This window comes from Lepidothrix coronata, unplaced genomic scaffold, assembly GCF_001604755.1.
Source record: "Lepidothrix coronata isolate B3197 unplaced genomic scaffold, Lepidothrix_coronata-1.0 Scaffold8, whole genome shotgun sequence".
Taxonomy (NCBI): domain Eukaryota; kingdom Metazoa; phylum Chordata; class Aves; order Passeriformes; family Pipridae; genus Lepidothrix; species Lepidothrix coronata.
In genome coordinates, this window is record NW_016690188.1 from 5,344,041 (window position 1) to 5,355,930 (window position 11,890).

An 11,890-nucleotide genomic window follows, 5' to 3' on the forward strand; every position below is an offset into this window, starting at 1 on the left:
GCCGCCAATCAGCGCCCGCCGCCCCGCCAATCACCGCCCGGCCCCGCCCCCGCCGCGCACCGCCCCCTCCCCAGCCCCGGGGGCGCGTGACTCTCGTGTGCACGCCGCGCGCGCGGGGGCGGAGCCGGACGCGCGGCAGCAGCCAATGGCGGCGGGGTCCGGGGTTGGAGGGGGCGGGGCCTTGGAGGGGGCGCGACCAATGGGGGCGCGATGCGGCCGGCGCGCGGGGCGCTCGGCGGGAGCGCCCGCACGGGGCGACGGGGCGGCAGAACGGGCCCCAAGGACCCGCTACCACCTCTCTCCCGGCTCCCACCGCTCCCCCCACCGCCCCCGCCCGGCCTGCGGCGGCCGCCGCTGCCCACGAACCCGCCGCTCCGCTCGTTCCTCTCGGCGGCCCCGGAGCGCCGCCCCCCGTCCCTCCACCGCGCCGGTCGGCGGTCGCGGAGCGCCCCCTGGCGGCCCCGCCGCGCCCCGCAGACTGGCCCGACGGGGCTCGTCCCGGGATCTGCTGGCGCCGGGGGGCGGCTCCTCGCCGCGCCCGTTTCCAGTTCGATGCGGTACCGTGCGACGGTCACAGATCGAGCCATCTCGCTCTACCGCGCCGGGCACCCCGCCCCCGCCCCGGCATCTCCTCTGTTGTGTCGCGCCTGAGAGCGAAATTAACCACTGAGTATTAAATTTAAGCCGCGCTCCTCCCTCACCTCACCTCTGCACAGCCGCCCCGTGCCGAAGTTCGGCGTGAGCGGGGCCGGGGTTTGGAGCTCCCACCGGGCATGTTCGAAGCCCCTCCAGTTGCCCCGCTCCACTCATCCTCAGTGCATGGATTCACAGAGCGCTGGCACATCCGACTCAGGAAAATACCTGTGAATTAGTGTGTGCTCATGTCCACCACCCCGAAACCCCGGCTGTTCCCAAGGCCTCGGCTGCTGTGCAGCGATCCCAGGTGGAAGAACAGACACCCGATGCCTGGCCATCAGTGCTCCATGTCCGTCAGTTATGAGGGATACAGAATGCAGGACACAGTTCAGCATCCCTGAGACACAGCCAGAGACGAACACTGGGAGCTGCCGGTATGGCTTGTGCTGGCTGAGACCCTTTAGAGGAGATAAAACAGCCCCTGCTTTGTTTAAGCTCTTGGAAAATAGAAGAGTAAAGAATTGTGCAAGACGACCCAATACGGCAGCAGAGCACAGGGCTCCGGGGGCTGTAGCCACAAATCCTTCCTGGTCCCAAATCTCATTCAGCTCATCCTGAGGGAGTTCTGCAGGTCTGCTCCCCCCAGGGAGGTGGCAGGTGTCCCTGAGCCAGAGTGACCTCCTGCTAAACACAGTGAACAGGAACTCAGGAATCCCTTCTCTTTCCCCCCAACTTTGGGCCACTGCGCTCACAACACTTTCCCTGCCTGCTGTGGGAGGACAACAATGCTGCAGATCTCACAGTGGAAGAATAGGATTTGGGGCACCTCTACAATCATCAAAACACCCAGACCAGGTCGTTGGACAGATTGTTTTGGGGTTCCTCACGTGGGATGAGGCTGCAGGACCTCCTCTTTTCATGGATTGAGGGCTAAAATCCCCAAGGCTGCACAGGTACAAGCAAAGCCAGGCAGACAGGACACCCCCACATCCACAGTATGGTGAAGATCCCTACTCTAATGCTCCAGATCAAAGTCAAGTCCTCTTAGCTGCTTCCTCCCAGAGATGCTGAGACTTTGGAGAAAAAATAATGCTGTGCAAATGCAGTGGCATTTAAGCTGTGGCCTTTTTCCCTATGCACACAAGAGGGGAGACTTCACTGGGGGTGCATCTCCTTCCAGGCAAGTTGAAAGGATGCAGCAGGGATTTATGTCTTTTTAATGAAGGAGTTTGCAGGTAGGACCCCCCGCCCCATCTGCTCTTCCATTCTCACTGGGAAGGCTCTCTTTGATAGCAGAAGCTAATTGCTGCAAATCTCCAGGGGTGAGCTGTTTGGGGGATTTTGAGGAAGTCTTTGTAAGTAATAGAGGAAGAGAGCTATGCGGGAGAGCATTAAGCAGCCTCTTGGTGGTATTTTCAGCAGGTCCCATCACTGAGGTCATTCCACACAATTTCAGAGCTCTTCATGCCTACTGGTCTCAGCCACCCCAAGGCTGCTCTGCAAGGGACCCCTACCTGAAACCACGTAATACATGTCCTGATGATCCAGACAACACCAAAGATTCTTTTTTTTTTAAATCATGGCATAGCTCTAAACCCAACAACTTATGAGTTTTTGTAGACCAAATAGGTCAGGCTCATAGTCTAGTCCAAAGCCAAAGGGACAGGCTGGCAAGGTGACTTTCCAGGAAACTGTATTTAAGGGCATTACTTATATATTTAATCTCTAAAATATTACTTAATTGCTGCCCTGGCCTGGTCAAGCATTCTGGGCTGATACACCTGTTTCTGGACTTCCCATCACTGTGTGACAGTCGGGTATTACCTGTTCATTCGTGCTTTTCATTCCAGGTGTTCTGGAAATGCCTCCTGAACACTTGGACCCTCCTCAGCCACTGCTACTGCTACTGCAGTGCGTCCTTGGCACTGGGCCATGTTTGTTTTTTAACCCAAATTTTACTGTTTGCTTTCTATCTTCCCCCACACCACAGCAAGGTGATATTTAAATAGCATAGAGGGGAAATTTGGCCCCTCCTGGAAAATCAGTGTGAGGGTGGCTGGAAATGGTCCCTCATTTCCAAGCACAGCTGCTCACCTAAGGGCTGTTCAACAGCCCCCAGCCTTTCCCAAACAGCGTCTGCAAGCCAGAGCATGCAGGATTCCTGCTGGGCAGCAGGAGTGCAGCCCATCACCTCCCACCGCAGCCTCGAAGCCCTCGCTCTTTGCCCGCTACGGGATGGGGCCAGACGCGATTCTGCTTTTCCAGAAGCGCCGTATTTCCCTGCAAAACTCCGCAAGTGCGGTGCCTGCAGGGGACTCGAGGCTTTCCCACTAGAGGGAGTTCAGGAGAAAACAGAAATCTCAGCGACGCTGCACAGGGAAGGAGAGAGCAATTCCCATCTCCTGGAACGAGCTGCAAAGCATGGGGAGCTGCGCCTGGGGCATCCCCGCCCTGAATGCAAATAAAGGTGACATCCTTCTGCAGCCTGTGTGCCACGTTGAGTTCTTGATGGAAAAGTAGGGCTGGCCGAGGCCCCAGGAGCTGACCAATCCTTCTTGCCCACCACCCGGGGGAGATGCTCACCCCACGGGGAGATGCTCACCCCACGGGCAGCTGGCATGGACTCTGCATGGCAGATGCTTGCATATGGAGGGTTAGCACAGCAAGATCAAAAGAAGGAAAAGAGCAACTGGGCTGTTTATTGCTGTGCCTTTCACTCCTCAGAAGCATTTAGATCTGAGCTGCGAGCTCCCCAGGACCAAAAATTGGAGCCAGGCTGACACAGAGGAGGGGAATGCTGCAAGATCAGGTCCCCACAGGCTCAGCACCAGCACACAGTTGCTGCCAAGCACACGCCAGACCTGCCATCTCATGTTTAGGGACCCACAATCCCTTTCCCACAGAGACTGTCCCAGCCCGTGTGCCCAAGCCATGCGGCCACTGCCAGCCCCACAGCGAGGGGACCCACAGGACAGCTGTCTGTCCTCACTGCACCCAGGCACAACCTGCCCCACCACCCCGACATGGAAGCATAGCACCCCACAGGCCTGTGGTCCCAGCCATGAGCACACAGCCTTTGAGCTCAGACATTTATTTGCTCTCTGGTGAAAGACACGCCACTGGGGTCATGTCCTCCTGCCTTGCTGGCATCTGCTGGTGTGTGGGCACTCAGCAGCACCCTGGGGGACCAGAGGTGCCACGAGGACAGCAGGCAGGACCTGGGGCTGCCAGCTGCTCCAGCAGCTGGAAGGGATTGCAGATCTTCTCCTGGAGGGCAGAGAAAAACCCAGGGCGGGATCAGGCCAGAGGGAAGCAAGAGGTAACCTGAGAGTGGCATTTCCCCCTTTCTCAAACCCTGCCAGTGTAGAGCAACCCAAGCAGACCCCCTAAGCTCCTGGGTCACTCTAGCTGCTTTTCTCTGCTATGAGGAGGAAGCCAAGAGTTTCTCTGGGACTTTGTCCAAGCAGGAGGCATTTCTGAGATAAAAGCAGAGCCAGAGACCCAAGAACATCTCCCCTCCCCAAGTACAAGGCTGCGTTTCAGGGATACGCAGCTGCAGGGCATTATCTCCCTTGCCTCTCCTGGCCCATCAACAGGCTGGAGGGACCACCAAGGAGAAGAAAGAGGTTTCCAGCAGATAGAGTGCTTTGTGCTGCAAGGTCAGGGTTGGCAGATAGGGCCAATCTGCTCTCCCATCAGCAGCTGGGAGAGCAATGGGCAGGAAGGAGCTGCAGGGATGGGCCATCACCTCCTCCGGCAGGCTGTACACAGCCACTCCCCTCAGGGGAAGGATGTCTGCCCATGGGAAACCTCAGAAAAGTCCACCTGTTAGCCTCACCAGTCCCCATGGACATGTTGGGGGGGGGCAAGGGGTTCTCACACCTGGTGGTTAGAGCAGACCCCCCTTTGGAGGGCTCTGACTTGGGCTGGGGTACAGTTTGTCCACACTTAGCACCAGGCATCAACCTTGGTGCCCCATAGGCTTCTGCCTGGCCCAGAAGCACTTGGGTGTCTTGGTATCATGCCATAGCCCCTCTGATACCCCAGGGCAACTCTGATGGCACAGGACACCCCTGTGCCCATCCCTGAACCCAGCCGCAGAGCTGCCTGCTACCAACCTTCGCCCTCTTGCAACAGTTGCCCTGTGCTGCTGTGGCACTGGCCCCAGCTCGGATCAGGAACTCCTCTGCAAACCTGGAGCTCTGCAAGATTGCAGCCATCTCGGCATCCACGTCCACCACCTCTCCTTCCTGGGAGCAGGGGAACAGTCACAGGGCTGGGGTCCTGGATATGTGTCCCAAGGGGGCCCCAGCCACCCAGCCAGAAAATGGAGAGAGAGAAAGTGGGGGCAGATCTTGGCCCAGAACTCTAGAGAAACACCCACAACAACTAAACAGTGGGCTTCAGACCCTCTTAGGAAGCCACCATGGATGTCCTGCTTCTACCTTTACTGCAATACAGTGCATGGATCTGTAACCCTTTCCTGACCATTTGCACTCCCCTGGATTTATACAGCCCCTCTGCTCCCATTCATCACCCCTTTGACCAAAGCTTGTCCCCCAAATCACAGAGGACACTCTCGAGTGGCACTGCTTCATCAGCGTTAACCCATCCCTACAGACCAAGACTGCTTGCAGGACTCCCTGCACCTTGAAAGTGAAGTTGGCATCAAACACCAGCTCTCGCTCGTGTCCCATGATCCCACCGTTGTAGATGACCTGTCCTGGCCCGGCCCGGCTGCCACCCGGCACCTTGAACAGGCGGAAAGTTGCAGAAACAAAGCGGCAGTCTCCTGCAAGGGAGAGGTTGGTGGGCTGGGCACTGAACCTCCAGGTTGGGATCCAGCAGGCCTGGGATCCCAGCACAATTCCCCACAGCCACCTGGAGCTGACGCTCCCTGGTTGGACCCTCACCGATGATGCCCTCCAGCTCCTTGTCTCCGATGGTGATGGGGCTGGCAGTGACCAGGCACGGGGGACTGAACCCCACCTCCTCAGTGATGCTGTACAGATCTCTCCAGTATAGGGCTCCTGCCAGGCACTCCCCTAGCATGAGACCACAGACACGGGTGATGGAGGCAAAGGTCCAGCCCCCCATCCCACGTCCCCCATCCCAGAGCCCTACGCACCCCACAGCACCCTGTGCTTCCGGATGGTCTCGCTCAGGCGCTGGCTGGCATAGACATCGCTGAAATACATCTCTCCCCCGGGCTGGAAGGCAGTGAGGAGTGAAGGGAGACCCCCAAGAAGTAAAGGGACAAAAGAGGCAGGGGAAATTGGGAACACCCTAATGCTACTCTGCTTGGCACCCTCTGCAGAGGTGCCCTCCCATGGCCCCATCCCACGTCTCCACCTTGCTGTATCCCATCTGCTGCTTCCCAGTGGCACCCTAACAGCAGGGCCACCCCAAGCCTGCTCTGGTGCCCTGGACACAGACCCAGCATCACCTTCAGCACACGGAAGGCCTCCTGCAGCACGGCCTTCTTGTCAGGGGTGAGGTTGATCACGCAGTTTGAGCTGGAAAGGAAGAGACCAAGGCTTATTTGCATTCTCTTCCCCACCGGCTGCTGCACATCCACCAGCTGCTGCGCGTCCCGTCGCTTCACGCAGGGTTTGGAAACACCGACTTGACGATGAAAAGGGCAGTTTGTATATTCCCAGACTCTAGCCCAGGATCTCCCTTGGGATTTCCCTACTGCTAACATGTGCTTCTGAAGCAGGTGACCCAGTGGGATGTTGACCCAGACCCCCACCCACAGCCCCGGGGAGCAGCAGGACTGGGGGTGACAGTGCCCTGCATGGTACCTACATAACAATATCGTAGCTCTCATCAGCCAGCCCAGCATCACTCAGCTTCTCTATGTAGCCATGGAGGAACTCCACATTCGGCTTTCGGTAGCCGAACTTATTCATGTGGTAGGCAATGTGCTTCTTTGCCACCTCAACCTGGTAGGAGAAAGGAAACAATGGTGGGGGGCTACTGGGAGGATGAGGGGAAGACCCAGCTCTGCACTGTACCTGGCCCTCGGTCATGTCTATGCCGGTGACGTGGCCCTGCTCCCCGACCAGCTGGCTCAGCAGGTAGCAGTCTCTGCCGCTGCCGCAGCCCAGGTCCAGGATCCGGCATGACAACAGGCACTCCGGGATCACCAGCCCACAGCCGTAGTACCTGGGCAGAAGCTGAGCTGTGCCTGGTGGAGATGCCCCCACGACATGGCTGTCCAGGGGGCTGCAGCCCATGGGGACACAGCAGTAGGGAGAGATCCTGGGGTTTACCTGGCCACCACCTCCTCATGGACATGCTCCAAAGCATCTCTCACTGCCTTGGGAAGGGGCCTGGCAGAGGTGACACACGCATTGGTTTTGAGGTCCTCTGACTTCTGCAGCTCTTTGCCATAGTAATCCTGAGACGGGAAGGACAGGGACCACTAAACTATGGCAAGTTGTGCCCTGGGAGCTCCCCATGCTCCAAAATGTGGGGGCCATGCCTGTGCTCAGCCTGTACATGCCCCGATGTCCTCCAGCACTGGCATTCTCACTTCCACCCAGCTAAAAATTAGACTAATATCATGTATTCCCTTGCCCCCATCATCCCCAGCTCCCCTTGCTCACATGCACATATGTGTTTGTGCAGGAGGGAATTTAATTCCCATTTGCAATAACTTTGTAGGCTGCAGCCACCACTTCCCTGGCCAAGGAGGGTGTGGGGAACGAGGGCAGGAAAACGCCAGGTTGCTCAGCCCCCCCCACCCCTGTGGGCAACAGGAGCAAAGCTGCTGACTGCACCTGACATTTTCCTCTGGGCCCCAAACAAGCTTTATCCTCTGATGGCAGCAGGGACCTCAGCACATCCCCTGTCCAGCCACCCCGGCCCCCACCCCCAGCTCCTGTAGCACCCCTCACCTGCACCTCCTGGTGGATCTGCTCTCTGCAGGGAGTTGCCACTGCAAGGAGAATGTAGGGCTGGTGCCTGACACCACAGAGATGGGCATCACATCAGGCCCTCCTCAAGGCTCTAAACCCCACCTCTTCCCCTAGATACCGGAGCACTTTTTGCTCTCCCCCAGCAGAACCTAAAGAGACACCCCAAAACTTGCAGTCTAGTAGGATACTCCTGGGGGCACCTAATAACAGTCCCCCCTCCCTCCAAAAACACCATCCCAGTTGCCATGAAGGGATGACCCTCCAAAACAACCCTGTAGGGTAAACCCCCTCTCCCTGCTTTGCAGAGAGCGCTCTGGCCTGAGGATGCCCCCAGGGCGGTCCCAGCAACCGCAGCAGAGGCCCCTTGCTGCCATACTGCCTCCAGCTCCAGCGCCTCGGACGGACTCTGCCCAGCCCGGGCCATGCTCCGCCCCGGCATCCCGTGCCACCCCGCGCCTGGCTTCCATCCCAACACCAGCTCCTGCCTCGCCCACACCCCAGGCACATGGCACTGCAGGCACACAGGCACGGCGAGGGGAGCTGGCCCCGCTCCCATGGTGAGGATAACCCCATCATTCAGTTTGTGCCTGCATCCACAACCCCAAACCCACTCTGCTGCCTGCCCCCCAACAGCTCTGCACCTCCGTGGTGCAGCCTGTCCCTGCTCGCCCCAAATGCAGGGAGACAAGTTTAATGCCACAGGGCTGCTCCAGCCTCTGCAGAGGACAGGACATTGGAGGGGATGAGCCACCTGCAACAAGGACACACTGCCTCTGCAAAGACCCTGGGGGACAGAGCTGAAGCACGATGGGGGACACTGGGGGGCAGAGACCCACCATCCCAAACAGTCTCCCTGCCACACAGGAACTGCCACCACTGGCATCCAGCACAGACTCCACTGCAATTTGGTGGTGTTCAGGACAGCTTTTATTCCCAGCAAGAATATTGCAGCTTCTCCAGTACCTCAGGGAAAACCCTCACTCCCATTGCAAAGCTGGGGATCAGGACCCCACCCAAGGCAAAAATACCCACCATGGCCCCTGGGCTAATAGTGGCACCTTCATAGGGATGCAGGAGCTGTGGTGCCATTGTGTGAAGCCCAAACAGGCAGTGGCCCTGGCAGGAATGGTGAAATCCAGCCCAGGAGAAGGCTCTGCAGCACAGGAGCCAAACCCCAGCAGTGCTCCAACAGGAATGTGGCAGGCCAATGCCCACTCTCAGCCTGACTGCTCCTATCAGCTGGTGAAAAGCACACTCAGGGAAACAAGTGCTTCCCGTGCACTCCAAGTGCTCCAGATAAGTGACATATCAAAAACAAGACACAGTGTTTATAGCCTGGGGCTGGTGTAACTCCCCAGGATGTGAACAGGTCACATCAGTCCTCAACAGAGCGGTGCAAAACTGGGCACACCAGCTCATGATGCTCTCCTGCCTACTTCCCAGCTGGGCCTTTGGATACCTTCCCAACCAGATACAAACACACATCACAGCCAAGGCTGCTTCATCAATAGCTGGAGCAGCAGCCCAGGAAAAAGAATGCAGTTGAAGGCTGAATGTAGCGCAGATGGGCTGGCAAGGGGCTGACATTCCAAATTCTGGCACAGTGGAAAATAAGATAACCTCCGAGCAGGATGCTGGCCAAACAACATCCAGCTAGACCACTGGCAGAGGTGTGTGCCCAGATTCCTGGTTTCAGAAATTCTAGGCTGGGACTGGCACCTCAGCCAACACTGAAGCACCTCTCACCCACCGAGGCACTTGCAGCTCCCACTGATTAACATGCCCTAAATAAACTGCACTCTGTGCCACCTCTGTGTCTAAATACAGACCAGTGGCAAGCTGCAAGTACCTGCATTTAAACCCCACAGCTCAACTCTATGCATTTCTTTCCAGGGTTGCTGGTGTGAGCAGAGCACCTCACCCTACATGGCAAGTAAGCGGACGCGGGAATTGCTGGAGGGAGCAAAGTTTCAAGTGAGTTAGTTTCAGCTGGGCACAGGTGAGCATTCCGGAGCAGAGGTGTGGATGGAGGCACATGAAAGGGGACCACATGCCCAGAAACACAGACTCTACACATATTCCAGCTGACATCCAGCATGATCCAGACATAGTTCTGAACCCCAGGGCTGGGTGGTAGAGGATGTTTTGCTTCCCTCAGTGCCAGTTGAGACATCCTCGTGCCTTTGGCTCCCCTTCACTTCAGCAAGTGATTCAGCTGGTCCTGAAGGTTTGACGACCGCTCAACGCTGGGGACCAAGAGGAGATTTAGAGTGAGATCTGCTCCCCAGACTGTGCTGTGCTGCCTGTGCCCAAGGGACCAGAGCAGCTCGAGTGCTGACACTACAGCAAAGAGAAACCCTGAGGCTCCCCAACCCACTTCCATGCCCCACGGGCAAGCCTCACTTTGTGCACCCTGCTCTACACAGCTCTGCTCCACACCACCCCCATCTCCTATCACAAGCAACCTCACAGGCTCTATCATGTCAGTGAATAAATTGATGGTATAAATCCCATCTCTTCACTCAAATTCCCATCTCTTCACAATACTGAAACACTATCCTGCTGGGCCAGCATCTGCTTCAAAGGCAGCTGCAAACACCTTTCCACTCTGCTTTCTGCCATCCTACTCCATCATTTTTCCCTTTCCACACCCACATGTCCCCCAGGGTGGTACTCACTTCTTCTGAATTGCTTCTTGCCTAGATGAGAAAAGGAAAGATAAAAAGAGCATTACAAAACCAAAATCTCAGTCATGATGTTATGTTAAAGAAAAGGTACTTGAACAATGGCTCAGGAGACACACAGAAATCCCCTGTTTCTGGATTAAGGCCTAAGGGACAGCAGTGGCACTGGCTTCTTCCCCTTAGTCCCAGATGTGTCACACATGCTCATGGGCGACATGGTACATGGCAAACAGGAGGCAGAAATCTCAGCTCCCACTCCAGAACACCCTGAGCCGTACCAGTGGAGCTGAAGAGGGCTGGAAAATTCCAGCTCCAGGGTCTGCTCAGCTTTGAAGAACTGGAAAAGAGGGATTGGTCTGAGTAGGCTTCATGCAAAGTCTTTAAGGAGAACAGAAAAGGACTGAGGGATCCACTCAATCCCTGAGAGAGAACATGGTGTCCCCTACTTACTGGTACTGTAGATGAGTGGTTATTATAGCCATTTTTCTTAAACTCTGTGGAGAACAAAACAAAGAATGAATGCTTGCAAAATCACAGTGCAAGCTGTCCCAATACCCTGGGGAGTCACAGCCATCACTGTATCACTGCACTGCCTACAAAATACCCCCGCCAGTATCTGTCAGCAGTGGCACACTCTCCTCTTCTTTCCCAATGACAGGCACAGATATAAGTGCTTTGTTTCAGCCCACAGTCCCTCCAGCTTCCCATCAGAGAGGTCCAGCTGGCCAGGCTGCAGGGCACTGGGGGGCCAGTGGCACACGTGGGTTTGAGGAAGCACTAAACTATTCTGGCCACCAGGCCTGCTTAACACATGTATTTCACTTCAGGGCTCCTGGAGCATGTCTGCAAACTGTTCTTATCACCCTCCCCTGCTCCTGTCCCTGGAATCACTGTTGCTCGAGCAGAAGAACACAGCTTACATCTTCCGAGTGCAGGATGGCATCTTCTTGCATCACCATGTTCCTTGCAGCTTGACCCAGGAGCTAAAAGACAAATCCACAGACCGGGCTGTGAGGCAGCAGCTCTGCATTTCCCGAGGCCCCTGTGACGGCTCGCAAGGTGACACTCGGGATGACATCTCGGGGAGCACCGCGGTGCCCTGGGCCCAACATCCATAGGGAGCGTCTGAGGCACCGCTCCCGTCGGTCACCCTGAGAGACAACGTGAGGCAAGGGCAGCCTCCCGCCTCCCAGCGCTGCCAGAGGCACCGAGAGCCCCGCGGCGCTGCCCAGCCGTGCCCGCATCCCGGTCCCGCTTTCCTGTCTCTGCCCGACACGGGGACGTGTCCTCGCCTTGGACTACAGCTCCCAGCATGCCACGCGCCGCCGTTCCCGGCGCTCCGCTCTGCACCGGCGGGGCTCGCCCGGGCCCTGTAACCGGCCGTCCGCCGGCACCCGCCGCTCACCTCGGCGCTTCGGGAGCCCTTCAGCACCTGCTTGGTGAGGGCGATCACGTCGGTGCCGCAGCTTGTCACCTTCTCGGTCAGAAGCCCCTTCACCGAGTGCCCGAAGCGCGCCTGGGCGTCCGCCGCGCCCCCCGCCGCCATCTTGACCCGCCCCGCCCCGCCCCGCCCGCCCCCGGGAGCCACTACGGCGAGCGCCGGGGGCCATAAGGATCGTGAAGGCGAAGGGCCCGCGGTGGGTGGGG

The 11,890-nt window shown here is 57.5% G+C and overlaps 2 protein-coding genes across 9 annotated transcripts; both read right to left on the reverse strand.

The window, feature by feature from the left end:
• Nucleotides 1-3,722: 3,722 nt before the first annotated feature.
• AS3MT (arsenite methyltransferase) lies at nt 3,723-8,360 on the reverse strand. 7 transcript variants are annotated; one of them, XM_017804142.1, is made up of 11 exons: nt 7,936-8,360; nt 7,539-7,579; nt 6,912-7,039; nt 6,654-6,804; nt 6,445-6,581; nt 6,083-6,152; nt 5,765-5,846; nt 5,550-5,681; nt 5,286-5,428; nt 4,755-4,886; nt 3,723-3,903 (listed from the first exon to the last, which is right to left on the reverse strand). In XM_017804142.1, exons 1-11 carry the CDS (start codon nt 8,024-8,026, stop codon nt 3,805-3,807), a joined length of 1,206 nt encoding a protein of 401 aa, XP_017659631.1. In that variant the 5' UTR covers nt 8,027-8,360; the 3' UTR covers nt 3,723-3,804. The 7 variants fall into 7 exon arrangements, with proteins under 7 accessions (XP_017659631.1, XP_017659632.1, XP_017659628.1 ...); XM_017804143.1 differs by having other exon boundaries at nt 6,912-6,971; nt 7,539-7,605; XM_017804139.1 differs by having other exon boundaries at nt 7,539-7,605.
• A 108-nt stretch (nt 8,361-8,468) lies between these two features.
• On the reverse strand, nt 8,469-11,810 carry BORCS7 (BLOC-1 related complex subunit 7). Of its 2 annotated transcripts, XM_017804147.1 has the most exons (6): nt 11,649-11,804; nt 11,164-11,226; nt 10,694-10,737; nt 10,522-10,580; nt 10,238-10,258; nt 8,469-9,805 (listed from the first exon to the last, which is right to left on the reverse strand). In XM_017804147.1, the coding sequence occupies exons 1-6, from the start codon at nt 11,787-11,789 to the stop codon at nt 9,771-9,773; spliced, it is 363 nt and encodes a 120-aa protein (XP_017659636.1). In that variant the 5' UTR covers nt 11,790-11,804; the 3' UTR covers nt 8,469-9,770. The 2 variants fall into 2 exon arrangements, with proteins under 2 accessions (XP_017659636.1, XP_017659637.1); XM_017804148.1 differs by lacking the exon at nt 10,522-10,580 and having other exon boundaries at nt 11,649-11,810.
• Nucleotides 11,811-11,890: the final 80 nt, after the last annotated feature.

Excerpts from the sequence above, each read along its gene's own strand:
- BORCS7 (XM_017804147.1), bottom strand. The coding sequence starts at position 11,789 with ATGGCGGCGGGGGGCGCGGCGGACGCCCAGGCGCGCTTCGGGCACTCG. Across the intron at positions 10,738-11,163 it reads CCATCCTGCACTCGGAAGAT|AGTTTAAGAAAAATGGCTAT; the intron begins GTAAGCTGTGTT and ends TGTTCTCCACAG. Across the intron at positions 10,259-10,521 it reads AGCCCTCTTCAGCTCCACTG|GCAAGAAGCAATTCAGAAGA; the intron begins GTACGGCTCAGG and ends TTTCTCATCTAG.
- AS3MT (XM_017804139.1), bottom strand. The coding sequence starts at position 8,135 with ATGATGGGGTTATCCTCACCATGGGAGCGGGGCCAGCTCCCCTCGCCG. Across the intron at positions 5,847-6,082 it reads AGGCCTTCCGTGTGCTGAAG|CCCGGGGGAGAGATGTATTT; the intron begins GTGATGCTGGGT and ends ACTGCCTTCCAG. Across the intron at positions 4,887-5,285 it reads ATGCCAACTTCACTTTCAAG|GAAGGAGAGGTGGTGGACGT; the intron begins GTGCAGGGAGTC and ends CCCTGCTCCCAG.